This window comes from Ctenopharyngodon idella, chromosome 17 (assembly GCF_019924925.1).
Source record: "Ctenopharyngodon idella isolate HZGC_01 chromosome 17, HZGC01, whole genome shotgun sequence".
Lineage (NCBI taxonomy): Eukaryota > Metazoa > Chordata > Actinopteri > Cypriniformes > Xenocyprididae > Ctenopharyngodon > Ctenopharyngodon idella.
In genome coordinates, this window is record NC_067236.1 from 23,890,160 (window position 1) to 23,916,109 (window position 25,950).

Here is a 25,950-nt window from a genome sequence, read left to right on the forward strand (position 1 = left end):
ATAAAATTGATACATTTTATGAATTCATTTCTTTAGACACCATTTTTGATGATAAATTTGTGCTGAAACATAAAAAACAGAATCCAGAAGGGAAAAAACAAAACAAAAAAAAATTGGGGTTTGGGAAATGCCCCGCCATTTACCATAATTGCCAGTTTCAACACACTTCTAACTAACTCAACCAGGCCCCGAGCATTTTTTATGTGTTTTAATTATGCAAATGAGGAATACTGTGAAGAAAACTCAAGACTACAATGGAGTTCAGAAACACTGACACTGATATAGAGAAGAACTGGATCTTTGCAGAGTTTTTCATGCTCAAACACATTACCAAGACATTAAAACTAGGCCTAAGGATACAGGAAAGTCAAGAGAGAGTTTCTATCAGAATTCCCATATTTAGAGGAAATGAAAGTAGAGTATGACAGGAAGGAAGGTTCGACACATTCTTGAGTCCATGGATGATCAGTTCAGACTTGCACAACTCAACACATTATTCGTGTTTAATTCTGATTCATGATCTGAGCTGTACTGAGATTAACAGATGGCAAGAGTTGGCATAAGGCGGGTCATTTCAGTTCACTGACTCAATGTTTCTTCAGTAAGTGTTTTTATAGTGTGATGCTGAAGATTAAAGAAAATTATTATGTTGATTGAAGCATGTCCTGATCTATTCCACATCACCATAAGTAAATATTGACTAAAAGCACTGTAAGAACACACCCATTAAGTCAACACCACAGGAATCTCTCCATTATACAGACAGACACTGAGATACTTCACTGATCTCACAGACAGACGTCCATGTAGAAGGTCAGACTGTTACAAAGTCATGTACATACTAGACTGAAATATACTTAGTATAGGGTCATTCCGTGTCAAATCAACCAGAGAGAGGCCCCCAGTTCAAATTTTTGAAACATAAATAGTGATGAAAGCCAAAATATTAAACGTCACAGATGTATATTTACTGAGTAATCCACTATTTTGAGGGGGGTCAAAATGACCATTTACACCTGAGATTTGGAGCCAAATTAGAGGGGTGTAAAAATGACTTTAGAAAGATGGCAGCATCATTATTTTATTTTCACACAGAGATTAGTAGATCTATTAGTGAAATCTGTTGACTTTATCAATCTTTGTTTCATTATATGACAACAGTGACCGTTCAAAAATGGGAAAAAAGCACTTCTTGTGTTTTTTGCCTCAAGTTTGCATGCCTGTAACTCAAGAAGTATTAAAGACATCTTAACATCCTTTTAGATTCTGGTTCTTAACAAACTTTACTTATGGTATCTTCATTTTATAGGCTCTCGATGGTTCAATCCCAGAGATATGAAGATCTTAATGCGGCTCCATGAGTAAATTGGTCAATTGTACACATTTTCAGTAATCAAAAAACAAATATTCCTTTTCCAAAGTTGTCATTCCTGTAACTCTAAAAGTATTCAAGATATCTTAATATCCTTCTAGATTCTTGTTCTTAATAAGCTTTACTTTGGGAATCTCCATTTTTAAGACCCTATATAGTTCAGTCCCATAGATATTGGGACCCTGAAGAACAAATAACACTGAAACGTGAAATGTATCTTGTTTTCCTTTATCAAAACAATTGAACACAACACACATTTTCCCAAAGTTTACATGTCTTTAATTCAAGAAGTGTTAAAGATATCTTAATGTCATTTTAGATTCTTGTTCTTATGAAATTTTCCTTTTGGGTTCTTCATTTTATGGTTCAATCTCAGATATAGGGATGTCATTGTGGTAACATGTAGTTTCGATACTGCGTATTTTAACTCTTGGTAGCTTCCAAACATCCCTAAAACTGATTCAAATATAGATTCTTATAAATAAACTTTTGAGAGTAAGTTAATGTGCCTCAACTTGACCATTTTCAGTGGATTTATGGTACACAGAGAGAGTTATGTTTTATGTAGTTCATTTGATAGAGGGAAACGAGATACATTTCTAGTTTCAACATTATTTGTTCTTCAGATATTCCTCTTTAAAATAAAATAAGTATCAGCTGTGTGTAAAGTGAACCACATTTGGTTTTTGACCACTGAAAATGTGTACAATTGACCAACTTACTCATGGAGCCGCATCAATATCTCCATATCTCTGGGATTGAACCATCGAGGGCCTTTAAAATGAAGAAATCAAAAGAAAAGTTTGTTAAGAACCAGAATCTAAAAGGATATTAAGATGCCTTTAATACTTCTTGAGTTACAGACATCCAAACTTGAGGCAAAAACCTCAAGAAGTACTTTTCACCATTTTTGAGCTGTCACTGTTGGCATATAATGAAACACAGATTGATAAAGTCAACAGATTTCACTAATAGATCTACCAATCTCTGTGTGAAAATAAAATAATGATGCTGCCATCTTTCTAAAGTCATTTTTACACCCCTCTAATTTGGCTCCAAATCTCAGGTGAAAATGGTCATTTTGACCCCCCTCTACAAAACAGTGGTTTACTCAGTAAATATACATCTGTGATGTTTAATATTTTGGCTTTCATCACTATTTATATTTGTCTTTATACAGAAAAAATATCAAAAATTTGAGCCAGGAAATTTCTGAAATTTGGTTGATTTGACTGATAAAAAAAAAAAAACTTATGAAACTGTTTTCAACATGATGCTGCTGAAAATTCAGCTTTGATCACAGGAATAAATTACACTTTACTATATATTCACATAGAAAACAGCTGATTTATATTGTAATAATATTTCACAATTACTGTATTTTTGATCAAACAAATGAGACTTTTTCAAAAGCATATTGGTTGACCACTACTACAAACAACTTTCAGAATATGTTTCAGAATGATCCTTGACTTTTTAACATAAACACTTCTATGTTACAGGATAAAGTCTATTATTATCCAGTTGTATCCATCTAAACTGCTGATTCAACACAATTTTCACTTCACACTCCATATCTGATTATCTTACACAAAACATCCTGCAATCTGTCCCATCAGCCACAGCGGGACGTTTGTCAGGGATTTACTGTGGACAAAAGAGCGTTTATGCCACAACGAAGCCAAACAAAAGTGCCAGACCATCTTTGGCACTGGATTCAACTTTCCTTTTTTTAGCCTAGTTGGTTTTGGCCAAGGGAGAGTACAATTTTTAGCTATTTTAGATTGAGGTGTGTTTTGCTTGGGCACATTCCAGACATTCCCGTTATCTTGACGTAACATGAACACCAAGAAAAGTTTGTCTGTTGACCAGAAGAACCTGAAGCTGATCGAGATCTTTCGGAACACAAACTGATGCAATGCCAATCATACTGTTGTGTAAGATCCCTCACAGCAGCTCAGATAAGACACAAATCACTGCCTTCTCTGAACAAATTGTGCAAACATTCATGCAAGAAGGAATCTCCTGCGAATGCCTGGAATGTCCTTCACACAGACACTCCACAGATTTCATTTCAGAGTCAAGAGAGACTTCGGGTCACACGCTTCCAGTGAGGAAGGAAAGACTTTCACGTGAAGGGAAACTCATATAACAATGAAAAGCACTGCTTCTGTTATTCTCAGTTTTGTACTGTACTTGCGGTCACTTTTCCTAAAGAGTGAATGTCAAAAAAAAGTCATAAAATCAGGTCATATTTCTACCCAAAATGATACAGATAGAAATCAGTAATTATATAAGTTTTTTTTAGGATGATTCATTTTCATGACCTTTTCCTTTAATAATCATTTCAACCTCACAAATCTCATTGCATTGTTAGAATCTTCAAGAAAATAATGCTTAAAAAACTAAATTATCCTTTAATAATCATTTTAACTTTTAAAACCCCATTGCATTTTATTTTTTTCGGGTGGAATTGTCAAGAAAATAATGTCACAAAAAATACATTTTCCTTTAATATTAATTTTTAACATTTTAACTTTAAAAACCCAATTGCATCATTATTTTTTGGGTGGAATTGTCAAGAAAATATTGCCACAAAAACACATTTTCCTTCAATAAATTAATAATCATTTTAACTTTTAAATCCCCATTGCATTGTTAGAATTGTCAATTGCCACAAAAAGAAAAACATTTCTTTAATAATAATTTTAACATTTAACTATAAAAATCCCATTGCATTGCATTTTCTGGCGGATGGAATTGTCAAGAAAATATTGCAAAAATTGCACATTTTAATTTAATAATCATTTTAAGATTTCATCTTTTAAAACTCAATTGCATTGTTAGAATTTTCAAGAAAATAATGCTAAAAAAGTAAATTTTAATAAAATTTAATAATCATTTTATCATTTTAACATTTTAACTATAAAATCCTATTGCATTGTTATTTTTAGGGATGGAATTGTCATAAAACTAATGGACAAATAGCACATTTTTATATATTATAATTATTTTAACATTTTACCTTTTAAAATGCCATTGCAATGCCATTTTTTGGCGTGGAATTACCATGAATATAATGCTAAAAAAAAAAAAAAACTAAAAAAAACCCTTTTTTTTTTCTTTTCAAAAAATCCATTACCATTATATTTTGGGGTGAAATATGACCTGGACGTGTTTTCCTCAAACTCTAACACTTCAAAGACACATCTAGAAAGTACAAACAGTCCAAAGGTTATTTCTCTGCAGAAGTGCAGATACCAGTAAAGCGTCTTCTCTGTGTTCGACCTTGATAAAGCTTCTCTGTGAGGTCAGAGGGTCTCATGGGCGATGATAACCTACATATGAACAATACAATCACGTGTGTTTGTGACAAACCTGCAAATACTGTATGAAAATCACTAGTGAAGTATTCACATCTGCATGATATTTGAGTGAAACTATATCTTTGCAATAGTGGAAAACCAGAGAGCCATATAAGTACAGAGATTTCACTCATGCAATCGACGGCTTGTTCCTTTCACCGGAACGGGGGACTTTTTTAAAGCATCAGAATTTATCATGTTTCCTCCTTTCCTGGGTGTCATGCTGACATGACACAATCTAATGGGACAAACAGCAGCAGTTTCCTGTCAGGCCATTTAATAACCACACTTACATTAAATGACATGGATCGTGTCAGAATGATAACAGCCTGCGGAGAGAGCAATGCAGTTCGGCTTTTGATGACTGCATGAATTATACTAAACGCTCTAGACTCTCTCTCACTTTATTATTCATCATCATCAACAGCAGTTTAGAGAATTACAATCATTCAGAACAATAAAAGCAGGTTTTTAGGCTACTGTCACTTTAAGAGCTTATGCACGAATCCAAGCTTTTTCTCTGAATTATTTACGTTCCAAAAACTAACTGTGTTTACCTGAATACTCACCACCAAGACAGGCATTTTGACATTTGACATTTTGACCATTTAAGTGCAATACGGCATGAAAAAGAACTCAATTTGGCACTCGCGAGCTGTCTGAGAGGTGCTGTTATGTGTGCGACACTTATATACAGTGCACAGCATAAATGAGTACACCCCCTCTGAAACTTCTGAAAGTCAGCAGTTACTCAATCACTTAGAAGACATGTTAGGGCTCTTCAGAGATATAATGTTCCAGCAAGTCTGCTTAATCAATTACCAAAGAAGCATGTCAAAATTATTCAGGAAAATAAGATTGTCTTATTAAGGTGATAAAATGAGTACACCCTCCTAAAAGTTACTAAATAAAACAAAATAAAAAATTTCTGGTTTAAGTTTAAGGCAATGTTTGATCAACAGGTAAGTATGTTGAACCAAAACATTTAAAGAGAAGTAATTTCTTGACAATTAAAAGTGTTATATAGCCCACTGAATCATTCTCAGACTTAATGCTGACAACAATGGAAGCGCTTGGGAGAGAACTGTCAGGAGACTTATTTCTTAGCACAAAAGAGGACAGTGGTACAAGAGGATTACCAAATCATTGTTTTAAGTGTGAAAATATAGCAAAAGTAACACAGAAATTCAAAAACAATGGACTTGTGACAAGCCCCCTGAAATAATCAGGCCTTCATTTTTAAGCTTTCATTTAGGGATGAGGGATTTTTTTGCTAGACAAAGAGCAGGAGAAATACCAAGCGAGTGTCTCAGAGCCAGAAAAAGCTATGAAAAGAGTGACTGTTTTGATGCAGCCTGCAGAAATGACATGCATGGTTGTTGTTCTCACTGGATCTACCTACTGTAGCCAAAGCACAATAAAGTCAGTTAGCCATTTCCAAAGCCCATATTTCCAAAATATAGATTCTAGGAATCAATAATCTGGTCTCATAAGACCAAATCAATCATTTTGGATCTAACAGCATCCAAAATGTTCTGGTGTTGCTAGAGGAGGAGTACAGTGAGAAGTGCCTGGTTCCCACAGTAAAGTTCAGTGGTAGTAAAGCTCTTATATAGGGATGTATGAGTGCTGAAGGTGTGAGGGAGTTGTGCTTTATCAATGCTGTCATGAATTCCCACACCTCTGTGTAATTTAATACACAAAACTTGAAACAGAGGATGTTACCCCTTCCTCATTCCCTGCATTGTTGGGCATTTTTCACCATGACAATGAGGATATGCATTCTCCAAAGGTAAAAACCCTTCTGTGGACATGTATTGCACTCAATCTTAACATTCTTGAGCGCCTGTGGGACAGATATTTCAGTATTGATGATTCCCATTGAAATATCGATAGTTTTGACAACACTAACGCCCATTTTTGTGTTTTGCAAACTAAGCAGACAAGGCAGACTACACTAAAAATCAAAAGGTTAGTTCACCCAAAAATGTAAATTTCTGGCATTAATTCCTCACCCTCATGTCGTTCCACACCCGTAAGACCTTCGTTCATCTTCAGAACACAAATTAATTTTGATGAAATCCGAGAGGTATATTACTCGTCCTTAGACAGCAATATAATCAACACTTTCGAGGTCCAGAAAGGTACTAAAGACATCATCATGTGACTGCAGTGGTTCAACCTTAATGTTATGAAGAGACGAGAATACTTTTTGTGCGCAAAAACAAAACAAAAATAACGACTTTATTCAACAATCTCTTCCCTGTGTCATTCTCATACGTTGTTTACGTCCAGCGCTTCCAGGTTTTACGTCAGAACGCCGACTCATTATTGGCCGGCTCCTGCGTCGGCATCACACGCATGCTGATCACGTGACCAGCTTTGGCCAATACTGAGCCGGCATTCGGACATAAACACGGAAGGATGCGTCACCTGCGTAAGGATATTGACAGGGAAGAGAAAAGATAAAGTTATTTTTGTTTTGTTTTTGTGCATTCTCGTCTCTTCATAACATTAAGGTTGAACCACTGCAGTCACATGATGATGTCTTTAGTACCTTTCTGGACCTCGAAAGTGTTTATTATATTGCTGTCTATGGACGAGTCATATACCTCTCGGATTTCATCAAAAATATCTTAATTTGTGTTCTAAAGATGAACGAAGGTCTTACGGGTGTGGAACGACATGAGGGTGAGGAATTAATGACAGAAAGTTAATTTTTGGGTGAACTAACACTTTAAAAATAAAGGTTCTTTACTGGCATCTATAATTCCATGAAGAACCTTTAACATCCATATAATCTCTCCATTCTTCAAAAGTTTCTTTAGATTATTAAAGTGTTCTTCACACTAAGAAAAAAATGGAATGTTCTTTGAGGAACCAAAAAATAGTTGTGAAAATTCCCATTTGGAATCATTTTTTTAAATAGTATAGATTAAACCATTTGATTTTGTCCTTCCATCCATGATTATTATACAGAGCAAATCCATCTGATATAATTCAGCAGGAGTGCAGCTTCATTTCAGCACAGCATCTGCTTCATATTAAGACTTCTCCTCGAGTCCAACAGGAAGAAGTGAGAGGATTGAGGCTCTTCAGAAGCTTCTCCTAACTGTTGTCCATCTGATCTCGCCCACACTGATGCATTTACACCCACACACTCGAGTCAGTCACAGACTGGGACAAAAACACTCCAGACAGGAGAGACGCGTCTTGAAATGACTGCCACGGTGGCAACAACATCACATGAAAATCATCTTTACAGAGCAACTTTTTTCCTACGAGGAAAACGACAAACAAACACTGATTTCAGCTGCTTGGCTTCATAAATGACAACTGATTCTCTCCGTGCAGTGAAGCTTCATCTCTTAAACATGGCGATCTTTCCTCCACAGCGCCATATGCATGATGCATAACCACAGATTTAGGACACTATTAAGGTAATAATGCAGATATGGCTGTTATTTGAACTCAGATATGTTTGCATGGATGCAACCCAATCATAAAGACATGAAATATTAATTTGTCCTTACCTGTGATTCAGTGAATGTCCTTTATGCTGTGATGCAGAAGAGAACTGATACGAGGATAAACATTCTCGAGAGTTTAAAACAGTCCGGGCGGATGAGGGTGAGATTGTTGGACTGACTCACGCTGCTGCTGCTGACACATGTGCTGACCCCGCCCCCCTGAGACCGACGGGGCGTGGCTCAACGCAAACCGTGCGGAATGGAATACTGGAGTACTGCATACTACACACTGCACAGCATATCTGTATACTGACTACTATCGAGTATGCAACAGTAGACCCTTACTCTCCCTTTTAATGCACAAAAGCTGAAGCTGTTTTAAACCACTGTCATAAACAAGACAAACTCACATATCTCAGATTAAAATGCATATTTCAGAGGAAGAGTACATGCTCTGTTCGCTAAAAATTAGGTTCTTCCTTTTAAAAAATTATATTGTAAATATATTTTTATGTATTTATATATACTTAACAACATTTAAATAAAAATATTATATATATATATATATATTTATAATTTTAATTTTAAGTGTAATATATTTATATACATTACTATATATTTTATAATTTTAATGCAATATATTTATATATACATAACCAAAAAACTAAATAAGAATACACACACACACATATATAACTATATCTATCTATTTACAGTTTTTTACAATCGCTAGGACACATTTCTCAATACTTAGGTCACTTTTTCAAAACTCTTCACACAGTTCTCCTAACCAACTTTCATCTTGGCACAGAGGTTAACTTCACATTCAAAATGCACCAAATCTACCAAAACACTTCATTCACGTCTCAAATCAACTCATTCTTCCAGAACACTAGCAAAGGTTTTCACTGAGCAAACACACTTTGTCACTCATAAAACATCGACCTAAAAACACTAACATCAGTTAGCATTATACAATGATTTCTTTTTTAAAATTTCTTTACAAAACAAGAATGACACTCTCTACTGCTTATAATTCACTGCAGTTTATGTTACATGGTCCATGTTTACATTACAGAACAAAATTATTCCCAAGTTTCCCCTTTTGAATTGATGGTAATGAAACTGAAAGACTAATGCTTGTGTAGGTGTTCAGTTTCATCTAATTGTTTTGATAGTATTTGATTTTTTAGATTCAGAATATGTTTCATAACTATATTACTGTAGAAATGTAGCAAATTTCTGTCTTATTCAGTTTTGTATTATGTTATTGTTTTGAACATAAGTTTAACAGTTTTGAAAACAGTATGTAAGCATGTGCAAGTTGGCCTGTACGTACAAAGAGTTTTGGCAGTTTCTGAGTGAGAAAAGAATTCATGAAATTTGAGAGAAGTAGTCATTGAATGCATTTTGTGCGAAAGCAATGATAACTGATCCTCAGTTTAGCCCACATAGACTTCTGTTGTGCTCACTGTGTGAAGAGTTTTGCAAAAGTGACCGAAGTATTGAGAAATGTGTCCTAGCGTCTGTAAAAAACTGTAATGCAACACATTTATATATACATAACAAAAAATTTAAACAAGAATATATATATATATACACACACACACACACACACACACATATTCTTATTTAATTTTTTTTATGTATATATAAATATATTACAAAAATATATAAAATAAAAATTATATATATATATTCTTATTTATTTATTTTTTTAATTATTTAAATTTTATGTATATATAAATATATTACATTAAAAATTATAACATATATATATATGTATATATACATAAAAATTATCATTATATATTTATATGTATATACATAATGTGTAATATATTTTTTATTTAAATTATGTTACATATATAAATATATAACATTAAAAATGATAAATATATACAATATAAAATATAATAATATAATAAAATGTTTTTCTTTTTTGGTTTTGAGGTGAATTATGACATGTTCATGTCTAGGCCTTATTATACATATTTATTATTTTATTATAACTTTTTATTTAATTTTTTTGTCATGTATATATAAATATATTACATAAAAATAATATGAAATAAAGCAAAATAAAATGTGCGTGTATATATATATATATATATATATATATATATATATATATATATATATATATATATAAAATGCAAGATATAATAATATATAAATAAAATAAAAAATGTAAAAAATATTTTTCTTTATTTGGTTTTGGTTCTGAATTATGAGATGTTCATGTTCCTGTCTCATCATATGAGGAACATTAATGCTCCTTTATAATGATTTTTACAAGAGTTCTTTTACTCAAGAAGCAGAATTACATGAGATATTGAGTCTTGTTTCCTGAAAAATGCGTAAAAATGAAACAAGAACAAATATCTGTCAATGGGGTCAGAAAAATAAACTTAATTCAAAGAGAAAACAAGATTATATATATATATATATTGCGGTGTATACTGTATGATTGCATTAGTTTTAACACTAGGCTTATGGTTATAGTTTATTGTACAGCATTGTACACTTGTGTAAGTTATTATACGTGTTCTTAAATGAACTTTAAAGATGAGAAATCTGATCCTGCTGGCTGGGGAAACACACCCAGTGTTACAACTCATGTGTTACAAAACTGATTTTCTCACTGATTTAAGTTTTTTTTTTTTTTTTTAACTAAATAATTGAAAAATAATGAAATGTCTGTATTCTAAAACTGTAACGATAGATCAGCAGTGAGTTTGTCAGTGTTTTGTTTGATTGAATTAAATGTTATCAGATGATAAGATATTTGTAGTGTGTGTGTGAGAGATTCTTTGTGTACGTCATACATATTTCTGAGTTCCAGTCTGGTGTGTGAGAGTCTCTGTTTTTTTCTCCAGGCAGAAGAAAATCTGATAAACTGAGAGCTGATGGGACGCACCGATGGTCACAGAGGACACACATGACAGCCAGAGAAGGACAGCATTTAATGCCTGTATTTAATGAATAGCTATACAAACTGTCACTATAGAACTTTTGATGTTTTATATTAAATATAGGCATATATTTATTAAATATAAATATTTAATAAACAATATCCCTATGGAAATGTGATTGGATCGTATTCGTTCATCCCGCACTGTAGGGGCGCTGTGCTCCTGCTGCATTCACACACCGACAGACTGTGAGTCGCACAGAAGAAGTCTTTAAAGTGCTGCTGAGGAACTCAAGGCTATTATTTTTACGCTTTTATTGTTTTATTTAGTTAAATTAAATCATGACGTCCACAAAAGAGCTCTTAGAGATGGATCTGTACGCTTTATTGGGGGTTGAATCGACCGCTACAGAGAAACAGGTGCGTTAATCTGAGAGCTGTATTCATTAGCATGTGTTGCTGTCAATAAATAAGATATTAATTATTATGATGAATGAAAATGTATACAATAACAGTACAACAACAATATAACAGTATCGTCTCTGTCACAAGTGGAGCTTATAGCGGGAATGTTTGGTGTCCAGAATATGAGTACATGAAACTGAAGTGTTCACATGTCAAATTACTGATTAATTCTTTACTTATTTACTTTAGGTCATGTTCACTATGTTATTTTTCTTCTATGACAGGTGTATAATGACAGTATTAAGTATTTTATGTATTCATTTTTTTAGAAAATAGTTGTAGACATGATATAGAATCATATCGGCTGTTTTTAAGGTTGATTTCAGTAAGAAACACAGATATTGAAGGCAGGCAAGAGGTTGACTGTGACTTTGTCCAAAGTGAAGTTGTTTTGAGTGTTTTGAATGTTTTTGAGGAACCGATTGTCACTATAGTAGTGAATGAAGGGAGTTTGTGTTGATGATCAGTAGGTGGCGCTGCAGTTCAACAAATGACGACTAGTCAAGACCATCTGTTTATTGTCATTATGAAGATGCGAGATTCTGGAGTGAATATCATAAAGAAATGATTACAGATTATATTTTCACCTTAAGATCAAAGAAAACTATATTTTGCAATTAAAAAATTGGGCCATATATATATATATATAACTTTTTATTTAAATATTTTGTCATGTATATATATAAATGTATTATTTTTTATGTTAAATTATATATATAATTTTTTATTTATATTTTTTATCTTTTTATTTAAGTATTTTATATATATATATATATATATATGAATAAATATATTGCAATAAAAATATATTTAATGTAAAATATAATATATATATATGTTTTTTTATTTTGTTATTTATATATAAATATATTACATAAATTATATTCATTAAAAAATATAAAATAAACGTGTGTGTGTATATACATATACACACACCCACACACACACACGCACGCACACAAATATATAACGTAAAGTATAATAATATATAAATATACATAATATAATGTAAATGTAAAAAATGATATCTATATGAATATATTGCAATAAAATAATAAAAAATATATTTAGTATAAAATATAATAATATAAATATATATAAATATAATAAAATGTGAAAGTTTCTTTTGGTTTTGAGGTGAATTATGACATATTTATATTTATTATTTTATTAATAAAATGTTACATATATATATATATATATATATACACAAACTTTTATTTTTACGTATATATAAATATATTACATCAAAAATTATATTAATTAAAAAAATATAAAATAATTGTATGTGTGTATATACATACACACACACACACACACATACATACATACATATATATATATATATATATATATATAATTTAAAGTATAATAATATATACATATATAATATAATAAAATGTAAATTATGAAAAAAAATTATTTCTTCTTTTGGTTTTGAGGTGAATTATGAGATGTTCATGTTTTAACATTCATGCTCCTTTATAATGATTTTTTTATTCAACAGTCCAGATGTTCATTGAGCGCTTGTGGTTTAGTGGTTCTGGTCTGCTAACTCAAGGTTGCTGGTTTAATCCCTTTTCACAGGTGTTTATAGAGTTTCCATTTCCTCCAGTTATGGCTTCGAATGAATGCAAAATGAATAAACATCAGTGTCCAGAGGGACGTTTGGCCCGTCAGTGCTGGAGTCGATGTTTAAAACCCTCCAGCTCAATCAAGACACAGACTTTATTAGGTTAAAGACACATACATGCAGTCGATCCACCAACTGTCTGACTTCTGTCCAGCACACGCATCAACTGGCTGGAAGCATCTTCAGTATCTGGAGTAGATGAAACTCTCAGTTATTTCATTAAACTGTGAAACTAGAGACTCCAGATAGATCTGTGTGTGGATAAACTCTGTTTGAGCTGCGGTCAGATGGATGTTTGTTAGAGACATTGACTGATCCATGTCTCCAGGCCTTCAGTAATCCCTTTAACCCTGACGTTTTTAAATTTGAATAAAATGAAAACTAAAAGACTTTCAAATCACATGAGCCAATATTTTATTCACAATAGAACATAGATAACATAACAAATGTTTAAACTGAGAAATTTTACACTTTTATCCACTAAATGAGCTCATTTCAAATTTGATGCCTGCTACAGGTCGTAAAAAAAGTAGGGACGGGGGCAACAAATGGCTGAAAAAGCAAGGAATTTTGAAAAGATTCAGCTGGGAGAACATCGAGCAACTAATTAAGTTAATTGATATCAGGTCTGTAACATGATTAGCTATAAAAGGGTCTTACAGAGGCAGAGTCTCTCAGAAGTAAAGATGGGCAGAGCTGTGAAAGAGTGCGTAAAAAGATTGTGGAAAACAATGTTCCTCAACGTCAAATTGCAAAGGCTTTGCAAATCTCATCATCTACAGTGTATACCATCATCAAAAGATTCAGAGAAACTGGAGAAATCTCTGTGCGTAAGGGACAAGGCCGAAGACCTTCGGGCCCTCAGACGACACTGCATCACTCATCGGCATGATTGTGTCAATGACATTTACTAAATAATACCTAGGAATACTTCCAGAAACCACTGTCGGTAAACACAATCCGCCGTGCCATCTGCAGATGCCAACTAAAGCTCTATCATGCAAAAAGGAAGCCATATGTGAACATGGTCCAGAAACGCGTTGTGTCCTGTGGGCCAAGGCTCATTTAAAATGGACTGTTTCAAAGTGGAAAAGTGGTCAGACGAGTCCAAATTTGACATTCTTGTTGGAAATCACGGACGCCGTGTCCTCCGGGCTAAAGAGGAGGGAGACCTTCCAGCGTGTTATCAGCGTTCAGTTCAAAAGCCAGCATCTCTGATGGTATGGGGGTGCGTAAGTGCATACGGTAGGGGCAGCTTGCATGTTTTGGAAGGCACTATGAATGCTGAAAGGTATATAAAGGTTTCTAGATGACATCTATTTCAGGGAAGGCCTTGTGTATTTCAGCAGGACAATGCAAAACCACATACTGCAGCTATTACAACAGCATGGCTTCATCGTAGAAGAGTCCGGGTGCTGAATTGGCCTGTCTGCATCCAGATCTTTCACCTATAGAGAACATTTGGTGCATCATTAAACGAAAAATACGTATAAGACGACCACATACTCTTCAGCAGCTGGAAACCTATATCAGGACCAAATTCCAACACCAAAACTCCAGAATCTCATAACCTCGATGCCCAGACGTCTTCACACTGTTTTGAAAAGAAGAGGAGATGCTACACCATGGTAAACATGCCCCCGTCCCAACTATTTTGAGACCTGTAGCAGGCATCAAGTTTGAAATATTTGAAATATTATATACAGTAGAGCATACATCGATTATTAGTGATAATAATAATACAGTTTATTAAAACACACACAAACTCAAAGGTCTTCATTACAACCTGTCAAAATAAAAGTTCAGTATTACTTGAAATAACAGAAATATATTAATGTTGTACAGTAGAGCATACATTGATTATTAGTGATAATAATAATACAGTTTATTAAAACACACACAAACTCAAAGGTCTTCATTACAACCTGCCAAAATAAAAGTTCGGTATAACTTGAAATTATAACAGAAATTGCACAGTAAAACGCACTTATTATTATTATTATTATTATTATTATTATTATTATTAATTAATTAAATTTTCATTTGATTACATTTTAAACTAAATTGTTAGCTTTATGAACTGATTTGATTACTTTTTTATTTTTAAATTTGTATTTGACAGACATCGTTTTTTATTAGTTCACTCCATTATTGTTTTGTTTCGTTCATAATAAGTGGAGATTGCAGAAGATAAAGTTGATAAATATGTTCAGAGAGCAGCTCGACACTTCAGTGTTAATTTGGGAGCCAAAATAAGCATATGCTGGCAGAAGCAGACCTTGTGTTTTGTGAATTTGAGCCAAAGCGAGTTTGTGTTTGTCAGCTGTCGTGAACTCGGCCAGCGGGACCACTGAGACGTGTGGTTCACATTCCCAAAGACTCCTGGGAGTTTATAGACAGAGTTCTGAATGTACACACTCAAGCGTGTGCGTTTTACTCCGAAATGCATGTCATGTTTGAGACACGCTGGCTGAAGTGTGGCTCTTGTTGTGGTTCGGCGTGTTTTTCACATGTGCACGTGTGCAGCGATGCGTGTGCAGTTTGACATGAGTGCGTGCCGTGATTTAGAGAGGCATTCGGATCGGATGTTTGGTGGGATTTCAGGGTTGTGGTGGATGTGACCACAGTCTATTGTTATAAAACATCTCTGGTTTATTCCTTCCAGGAAGCTGTGAGATCCGTGTCTCTTTGTCTTGAGTTATGTAGAACGTTTTGTATAATAACTTTTTGTGCGTGTGTGAACCACCAGAGAATGTGAAATGTGATCAGGAATATATTAAACGCTCAGTTGATCATGGGGTTGGTGGGATCTGGAACATGTGACGTTAACATGAAACTCAAGAGAAACGCAGTGAACGTCTCTGATTCTTCTTTCTTCTCTTTTACAGATCAAGAAAGCGTACAGACAGAGAGCGCTGTCCTGCCATCCAGATAAAAACCCAGACAATCCCAAAGCTGGTGAGTTTTACTGTAGTCACCAATCCATGTGATGAAGGGCCCAAACCTTATATAATAGGAAAAAAATACAGTTATGTTTATAAAAATTTAGTCCTGAATTTATTTTTGTATTTTTTTAATTAATTAATTAATTATTTTTTGTATTTATTTTTAACCTTTTTAAATTCTGTCATTTATTTTTTTATTTTTTTTATTTTTATTTAATTGTTTATTTATTTTTATATTATTTATTGTGCATTTTTCCATATTTAAATAATCCCACATTTATTTATTTAAACATTTCTTTATTTGTTTTTGTGTTTATTCTTATGTTTCTATCTCTTATATGATTTTTCTGTATTTATTTTTTAACTTTATTCTTTTTTTTTTTAATTAATTAATGCATTCATTTATTTTTATATGTATTTATTTCCACATGTAATTTTTCCATATTTAAATATTCCCACATATATTTATTTAAACAGTTTTTATTTGCTTTTGCATTTATTCTTACGTTTCTGTTTCTACTCTTTCATTTTCTTGTGATTTTCTTATTTTTTATTATTATTTTTAACTTTGTTATTATTTTTAACTTATTTTTATTCTTTCATATTTTTTAAAAATATTTATTGATTTATTTATCAATTTATTTGTATATTTATTTATTTATATAAATAAATATACAAATTTGCTTTTGCATTTATTCTTACATGTTTGTTTCTATTCTTTCATTTTCTTGTTGTTTTATTTATTATTTTCTAAACTTTATTGTTATTTTTAACTTATTTTTATTCTTTCATAATTTAAAAAATATATATTCTTATACTTATTTATTTGTCAATTTATCTTTATATTTATTTATTCACATGCACTTATTTCATATTTAAGTATTCCCACATTTATTTATTTCAACTTTTTTTTGTATTTATTCTTACATTTTGTCTCTTATATGATTTATTTTTAACTTTATTTTTATATTTATTTATTTATATGTTCATTTCATTTTTATATTTATTCTCAAATGCATTTTTTTCCATATTTAAATATTCCCAGATTTATTTCAAAAATTTAAAAACAGTTTATTTTTGTATTTATTCTTATATTTCTGTCTCTTATATGATTTATTTTCATATATATGATGCAAAAAATATGTTTTTACTTTAAGTATATATACATAAGCACTGCCTTAATAAAATAAAATAGTATTTAAATAAAATAAAATAGATCTATTTATTTAAATGAATTTAAAAAATAAAAAATACTTACATCACATTCATGAGAATCATAATTAATAAATGAAAATGACAAAAAAATCAAATCTGTTCATGCATTGCAATAATGGAGGGGAGGGGTGCATAATTGTCATGCAAATAATGTTATTATATATAATAATTCCATAAACACATTCATTTCATTATGCAAAATATAATTGATATTGATAATATAAATGACATAAGACGAGCGTTTGACGTGGCTAACATGTGCACAAACGCTCCAGCATGTGGCTTCTCTTACACCCCCCGTGACTCCGTCTGCCCAGAACATGTGAATAATCAATGCTGGGAAAATCATTCAGTGTCAGACCCCAGAACGAGCACCTTGGACGAAGATGGCGTGTTTGGAGGGGCGTTTTTTTCCTTGCGGTCTCTGGAGACTTTCAACAATTCCTGATTGAGTCAAAACTGGGAGACGAGGCATAATGGCTTATGGAGCAGGTTTGCTTTCTCCCAAATCATGGAATCTGCAGCCTCGCACGAGCCGTCCGTCTGCTCCGGGGTGAGGCAAAGGTCACGTAACATTCGAACCCGCTTGCGTGCGGACGCCTTCACGGCGACGCTCATAATCACGCAGGTATCGGGGTAACCCGAGCCGCCGGCTCCACGCGCTTCCCTTTGGGGGTGAAACCGGAGCTCGCAGACGCTTGTTAGTGGAGAACAGAACCAGTCGCGCCATCAGCGAGTCATTAGGGGTCTGCAGGACTGAAGGGGCCTCGCGTGGTTCCCCTGATTGCTCTGGCGGCCCCTCATGTGGCGCGGCAGGGACCCCCACGTTTACACGCAGGAACGCAGGAGGGGATCATTAGCGGGAACAGCTTTCGTGAGAGCGCCAGCACCCGCGTTTAATGCAGGAAACGTGTTGGTTAGCAGGATGTTAGTGCTGCCCTGCGCTAGAGTCAGACTGCAGCTATAAACCTGCTTAAAGAGCGCGATTCAGTTTGTTATATGTTATAATGTGTGTGTGTGTGTGTGTGTGTACATGCATATTATTGTTATTATTATTATTAATTTTTATGTATATTTTAATTATTTTGGTGGAAAGGGATATTAAGTAAAAATGTAATTTTTTTTTTCAATTTTTATATTTTTGTAATGTTGTGGAAAATAATAAAACAATAAATAAATAGTAAATAAACTGTTTTTTTTAATGTCTAGGTATATGTTAATTTATTATTATTAGTATTAATAATTTATTTTGAGTTTTTTAATTAAATATACATAAAAATGTGTGTGTGTGTGTGTGTGTATATATATATATATATATATATATATATATATATATATATATATATATATATATATATATATATATATATATAAAAAATAATAATACATAAATAGTAAACTAAACTGTTTTATCAAGTGTTAAGTAATTTGTTATTAATGATATTTTTTATTGTACGGCCTATATTTTAATTACTTATTTTGGTGGAAAGGGATAATGTGGGGTAAAAAGATTTTTTTTAATTATATGAGGTTTTTTAATGCTTTGTAAAAGAATAAAACAAATAAATCTTATGCCAAACTGTTTTATTAATAATCTTTGTATGTTAAAAATAATAAAACAACAAATAAAAAGTAAATTACATTTTTTAATTGTCTATGTATATGTTAATTCATTATTATTAATAATTTTTAATGTATATTTTAATTATTTTGGTGGAAAAGGGGTTTAATTATATAATTTTTTTAATGCTTTGTAAGATTAAAACAATAAATTAATAGTACATAAAACTGTTTTATTAATTATCTTTGTGTGTTGAAAATAATAAAACAATAAATACAAATTTAATTAATTTTTTAATAGTCTATGTATATGTTAATTTATTAATTAATAATTTTAATGTATATTTTAATTATTTATTTTGGTGGAAAGGGATAATGTGGGGTAAATTGATTTTTTTTTTAATTATATGAGGTTTTTAATGCTTTGTAAAAGAATAAAACAATAAATAAATAGTACGTCAAGCTGTTTTATAATAATTATCTATGTATGTTAAGAATAATAAAACACCAAATAAAAAGTAAATTACATTTTTTTAATTGTCTATGTATATGTTAATTTATTATTATTAATTTTTAATGTATATTTTAATTATTTATTGTGGTGGAAAAGGATAATGTGTGGTAAGAATGTACAATTTTTCCAATTGTATTAGGCTTTTTCTTTATTAATGAAACTAAAAATAACTAAAGATATACCGTGTTAATACTTTATCACTATTTTTATGTATATTTTTGTATGCAGAAAAGGATAATGTGGGGTAAAATGTACAATTTTGCAATTATACTTTTCTTTTTTAATGCTTTGGCAAAGAGTAATACAATAAATAAATAATTTTAAACGGTTTAATGTATTGTGTGCAGATATATACTAACATTCAGACTGAAATCATGAACACATCACAACCTCATTAACATATGACCGCCCTCATTTACATATCATTCAGTATTAAGCAGCATCTTGACCCGCACTGAGGTGAACTATGACTGTGTAGAAGTTAATCAACCATAACAGAGGCCATTTACATAAAAATCTTAATGGTACAGGAGCGAAAACAGTCTGTTCAGTTGTAATTGTGAGAGAGAGGGTGAAAATTATACTAAATGATCAGTTTTTGGTGTAAGAATTACATGGTAGATGTTTATATCAGGACCTAGACATCAAAGAAACAACTGCTGCAATGAACTGAACATGAATTTTACACAAATTTAATTGTGTGAATGCATCAAACTCTTCAAAATAGCATGAAAAACAGGTTTTAACAGGTTCTTCAAGGATGTTCAGTGATCTGGGAGTTATTGATTCTGTTTAAGAGCTTTTTTCTTGATTGTGTGTGTGTGTGTTGTACAGCGGAGCTCTTCCACCAGCTGTCTCAGGCTCTGGAGGTGTTGACAGACGCCGCTGCCAAGGTGAGAATCACGTCCAGTCACTATGAAATGTTTCTACATTCATCATAAAACACAACTACACATTTACAGTCATGTTAGATCAGCGCTTCTCAGTCTTCTTGACACCACATTGAGGTTCATGTTGGCCAATAGGCTTCCTCTGCTGTAATCGAAAGGTCAAAACTCCATAAATGTCCATCAATTAAAACAAGTAACCCAAATTGAAATAAGTTTTAGAATTCCATTGATTTGTTTTTCATTCCTTCAGGCTGCTTACGACAAGGTCCGTGCTGCTAAAAAACAAGCCGAGGAGAGAAACCGGAAGCTAGATGACAAGAGGAAGAAGATTAAACTTGGTCAGCTGCTCTTCCTCACTCATTCTGCTCCATTATTATGTCTTGTCAGTGTAATACACACTGAATGATGTTTGTTTTGTGTGTTGTGTAGATTTGGAGGCGCGTGAACGGCAGGCAGAGACTGTAAAAACAGAAGAGATTAAAATCACACGCACGTTAGAAGAGGAGGTGAGAGTGTGAATGAATGCTTGATGTGTGTGTCAGTTTTAGTAGTGAGACTCCTGGATTGTGCTTGGAAGTCCCTTGTTGTTGTTTTGGATGCATTTTGTTCTGTTGGATGACTAGTAACCGAAGAAAAAACTAATATCTACTTTTATATTCGTGCATTTGCAGATGCTTTTATCCAAAACGACTTATATTGAATTGATTTCTATCTAATATCTATCTAAATACCTAAAAACCTAAAACTTTTTTCTCAGTATTCTGAGTTTAAATCTCGCAATTCTGACTTTTTTCTTGGTATTCTGAGTTTAAATCTCGCAATTCTGACTTTTTTCTTGCAATTCTGACTTTTCTCAGAATTCTGAGTTTAAATCACACAATTATGACTTTGTTCTCAGAATTCTGACTTTTTTTCTTGCACTTCTGGCTTTTTCTCAAAATTATGACTTTTTTCTTTGCAATTGTGAGTCTCTATCTCAGAATTCTAAGTTTAAATCTTACAATTCTGACTTTTTTTCTTGGTATTCTGAGTTTAAATCTCACAATTCTGACTTTTTTTCTTGGTATTCTGTGTTTAAATCTCACAATTCTGACTTTTTTTCTTGGTATTCTGAGTTTAAATCTCACAATTCTGACTTTTTTTCTTGGTATTCTGAGTTTAAATCTCACAATTCTGACTTTTTTCTCAGAATTCTGAGTTTAAATCACACAATTATGACTTTGTTCTTAGAATTCTGACTTTTTTTCTTGCACTTCTGGCTTTTTCTCAAAATTATGACTTTTTTCTTGCAATTGTGAGTCTCTATCTCAGAATTCTGAGTTTAAATCACAATTCTGACTTTTTTTCTTGGTATTCTGAGTTTAAATCTCACAATTCTGACTTTTTCTCTGGAATTTGAGTTAAAATCTCACAATTCTGACTTTTTTTCTTGGTATTCTGTGTTTAAATCTCACAATTCTGACTTTTTCTCTGGAATTTGAGTTAAAATCTCACAATTCTGACTTTTTTCTTGGAATTCTGACTTTTTTCTCAGAATTCTGAGTTTAAATCACACAATTATGACTTTTTTCTTGCAATTGTGAGTCTCTATCTCAGAATTCTGAGTTTAAATCACAATTCAGACTTTTTTTCTTGGTATTCTGAGTTTAAATCTCACAATTCTGACTTTTTCTCTGGAATTCTGACTTTTTTCTCAGAATTCTGAGTTTAAATCACACAATTATGACTTTTTTCTCAGAATTCTGAGTTTAAATCACACAATTATGACTTTGTTCTCAGAATTCTGACTTCTTTTTTGGAATTCTGATTTTTTTTCTTGCACTTCTGGCTTTTTCTCAAAATTATGACTTTTTTCTTGCAATTGTGAGTCTCTATCTCAGAATTCTGAGTTTAAATCACAATTCTGACTTTTTTTTCTTGGTATTCTGAGTTTAAATCACAATTCTGACTTTTTTTCTCGGTATTCTGAGTTTAAATCTCACAATTATGACTTTTTCTCTCGATATTCTGAGTTTAAATCTCACAATTCTGACTTTTTTTCTTGGTATTCTGAGTTTAAATCTCACAATTCTGACTTTTTTTCTTGGTATTCTGAGTTTAAATCTCACAATTCTGACTTTTTTTCTTGGTATTCTGAGTTTAAATCTCACAATACTGACTTTTTCTCTCGATATTCTGAGTTTAAATCTCACAATTCTGACTTTTTCTCTCGATATTCTGAGTTTAAATCTCACAATTCTGACTTTTTCTCTCGATATTCTGAGTTTAAATCTCACAATTCTGACTTTTTCTCTCGATATTCTGAGTTTAAATCTCACAATTATGACTTTTTTCTCAGAATTCTGAGTTTAAATCACACAATTATGACTTTGTTCTCAGAATTCTGACTTCTTTTTTGGAATTCTGACTTTTTTTCTTGCACTTCTGGCTTTTTCTCAAAATTATGACTGTTTTCTTGCAATTATGAGTCTATATCTCAGAAAAAAGTCATAAATAAGCTTTCTGTCCTGAAGCTGCACGCAAACATCAGTGCTGCAGTAGTGTTTGGTTTGATTAGTGAACAGCCAATAGGTGTCAGTGTTTGACATGTAGAGTCTGAGCGACGGGTTACTGCAGGTCAGTCTGTATGAACCGCTCTAGGAGATTGTAACGGCACAGAGTATTGTTTTGTTTATGCATATAATAATTCTGGGAATGTGTGTGTGGTTGCGTGTTCTTCTGTTGTAGATCGCCCGTCTGAGGGAGGAGGGTTCACGAGAACTACAGGAGCAGCAGAGACTCATACGAGAGCAGATCCAGAGAGAGACAGACACACACACAGGTGCTTAAACACACACTCACACACGTTAATGCATCTGGCAGATGCTTTTATCCTAAGAGACTTGCATTGCATTAAAAGCATTTTTTTTTTTTTTCTTTACCTGTTTATCTTCTTTTTTTGTTATGCAGAAGAGTCAGTCATACAGGTTTGGAACAACATTAGAGATCATGTGTATATAGTAACTGATGACTGAATGAACTATCACTTTAACGTCTAAATTACAAATCTGGAAACTCAAACTCTTTTTTATTTATTGTTTCCTCAATAGTCCAAGAATCATGTTTATGTGCATTTAAACCTTTAATTTCCCCAGTAGTTTGTTTTATTGTAATTGTTTTATTGTTGATTTCTGATCGGTCTGTTCTGGAAAACACACACTGCTCACAGCATCAGAAACAGCTGCTGCGTTTGCTTGACAACTCAGAGCTAAAAACCAGCGCAGGGAGTATAAATAGATAACATTGTCCTTATTACTGTATATACAGATTTTACGACACCTGATGCATGAACGTCTCACATAAATAGGTGCTGATGAATAGAAAAGACGCTGTCCGTCAGAAAACGCATAAATGAGGGACAATAAAAGTGGTGATGAAACACAGGCGCAGCGTGTGAGGAAGACATAGAATACTGGAAGGAGTGGTTGTGTGTTGGAGGGGTCTTGGCATGATGTCTGCGCTGAAACGGTGCTCACCTCTCCCAGAACGCAGCGTTTGCACGCTAGCGGGGCTCTCAGAGGGTCGCTCTGAAAGAAGATGTGCTGGAAACGTCCCTGCTGTGCTTTAAAGCGGGACAGAAGCTTGTGAATGTGTCTGTTGGATAGATGATTGACTGAGAGCATGAGATTGATACCTGAGCTGATGTCTAACTCGTGTTTCCTTTCTGTTCTCTCGCTGCATCCTCATTTGTCTCTTCAACAGGACGTCAGGGTGGCAGCGATGTGACTCCTAAACTGAAGGTACTGTATGTGTATAGAAGTGATAGACTCTCATTTTATGTGTAAGAAACCACATAGAAAAATAAACGAATGAATGAATTAAAAAAGCAGGATTTGATAGTTCTGACTTTGTGCCTTACAATCAACATCAACACCAGAGCAACTGTATATAGCAATGCAATAAGAAGAATTGGTCACAATGGCTGCGTGGATTTTTTTTTTTGTCCCACCAGTTTACATTCACTTTTTTTTAGACACGGCTGGTGTCCGATATCTCGTTTACATTAATCCCCACCCAAAATGATTCTGTTGGTGATTGCTTTACTATGCAACCCATTTTGAATGGCTGTACTAAAATTATTTATATAATTCACGTCGGGGGCCAACATGGATAAAGGTCCTTACACACTGAGCCTGAAATTCTCGTCAGCCAAATTTTCGCACGTTACAAAATAAAAAAACAACCTCACGTTGTGTCAATCATGCCTCCGAAACTTTCGTCCGTCATAAAAAAATTTGGATCAGGTTCAATTTTCTACATTTTTAGCATATGTAGCAAGCATCTTGAGAGGTGTTTTCAATTCAGAGCCACCGTACAAGCGAATGCCAAAATCCAAAAATCGTCCAACTGCTTTCCGATGCCACAGTTTGGTGTGTGTGTGTGTGTGTGTGTGTGTGTGTGTGTGTGTGTGTGTGTGTGTGTGTCCATACCTTAGACATACTGCCAGTCTCATTTCAGGATCAATTGGTTCACGGAAATTAGTGGTCTTCCTTTTAATATGTGCTCCAGTATCACTAGCAAAGCATCAAACTGAGCCACTGACATCCTGAAGTAAACTTTGAATCGCTCAGGATAACCCCGCAGCTGTTGAATAAGGAAGTGGAACTCTCCTTTCTCTCTACGCAATCTCAGGATTGGATGGACCTAATATATCCTCTTTCTTTTTCTCTTTTTAAGAAGAGAGAGGACAATAAAATCATCCTCACTACTCGAAGACTCCATTTTGTATTGTTTTGCGAATTTTTTCGCAACAGATTAATTAATACGCATCGGACTCGGTGTGCAAGGTTTCTGTGCGTGACGAATTTTTAGGATGACGCATACGAAAATTCTGGACTCAGTGTGCAAAGACCTTAAGTTAAAAGCTTGTGAGTTTAATTACAAAAACAGCGAAGTTATCAGCTTGTTACTGAGCAGGTGAAAAGCAACGGTCCTAGTACTGAGCCTTGTGGTACTCCATACTGAACCCTGTCAGATGTGAGTAAAAAATCTTTTTTTTTTTTCTTTTGTGCCAGTGTAAAAACAGCTTTATGCAGTTGTACAGGGATTCTCAATATTATTATTATTTTTTTTATGTTTGTGGTCGGGAAGGTTTTTGAAAAAAAGTCTTTTTGATGCATATGGGGAGCGAAGGCTGGCCCTTGTGGTCCGATCCAACAGATGAGCTACTGTAGCTCAAATTGCTCAATAAGTTAATGCTGGCTCTGTATTAAAATACATTCATTTTAATAAATTCAAATTAATTCATGAGAGAGAGAGAATTATCTGTGTGTGTCTGTACAGGGTCTGTATGTAATAGTGAAGCTTGTGAGTTTAATTACAAAAACAGCGATGTTATCACCTCATTACTGAGCATGTACAAGGTGAAAAGCAACAGTCCTAGTACTGAGCCTTGTGGTACTCCATACTGAACCGTGTCAGATATGAGTAAATAATTATATTTTTTGTGCCAGTGTAAACACAGCCAATGTTTCATGCACTAGTACGGGGATTCCCAATTTTTTAAATTTATTTTATGTTTGTGGTCGGGAAAGTTTTTGAAAAAAGTCTTTTTGATGCATATGGGGA

At 33.1% G+C, this 25,950-nt stretch overlaps 2 protein-coding genes across 6 annotated transcripts in view; one reads left to right on the top strand and one right to left on the bottom strand.

Moving 5' to 3' along the window:
* LOC127498419 (inverted formin-2-like) overlaps positions 1–8,554 on the bottom strand; it is a 36,137-nt gene extending 27,583 nt beyond the window's left edge. The window contains exon 1 of one of the 5 annotated variants that reach the window (XM_051867733.1): positions 8,271–8,554. The gene's annotated coding sequence lies outside the window, so the exon portion shown is untranslated. The remainder of the gene's footprint in view (positions 1–8,270) is intronic. The other 4 variants (XM_051867732.1, XM_051867730.1, XM_051867731.1 and 1 more) reach the window with 4 other exon arrangements.
* Positions 8,555–11,302: 2,748 nt separating this feature from the next.
* Positions 11,303–25,950, top strand: part of LOC127498429 (dnaJ homolog subfamily C member 17-like) — a 56,447-nt gene continuing 41,799 nt past the window's right edge. Inside the window, exons 1-7 of the mRNA XM_051867759.1 lie at positions 11,303–11,541; positions 16,108–16,177; positions 20,288–20,346; positions 20,594–20,681; positions 20,773–20,849; positions 23,071–23,164; positions 24,085–24,122. Coding sequence (XP_051723719.1) covers positions 11,464–11,541; positions 16,108–16,177; positions 20,288–20,346; positions 20,594–20,681; positions 20,773–20,849; positions 23,071–23,164; positions 24,085–24,122 — 504 coding nt within the window. The 5' untranslated portion in view covers positions 11,303–11,463. The remainder of the gene's footprint in view (positions 11,542–16,107; positions 16,178–20,287; positions 20,347–20,593; positions 20,682–20,772; positions 20,850–23,070; positions 23,165–24,084; positions 24,123–25,950) is intronic.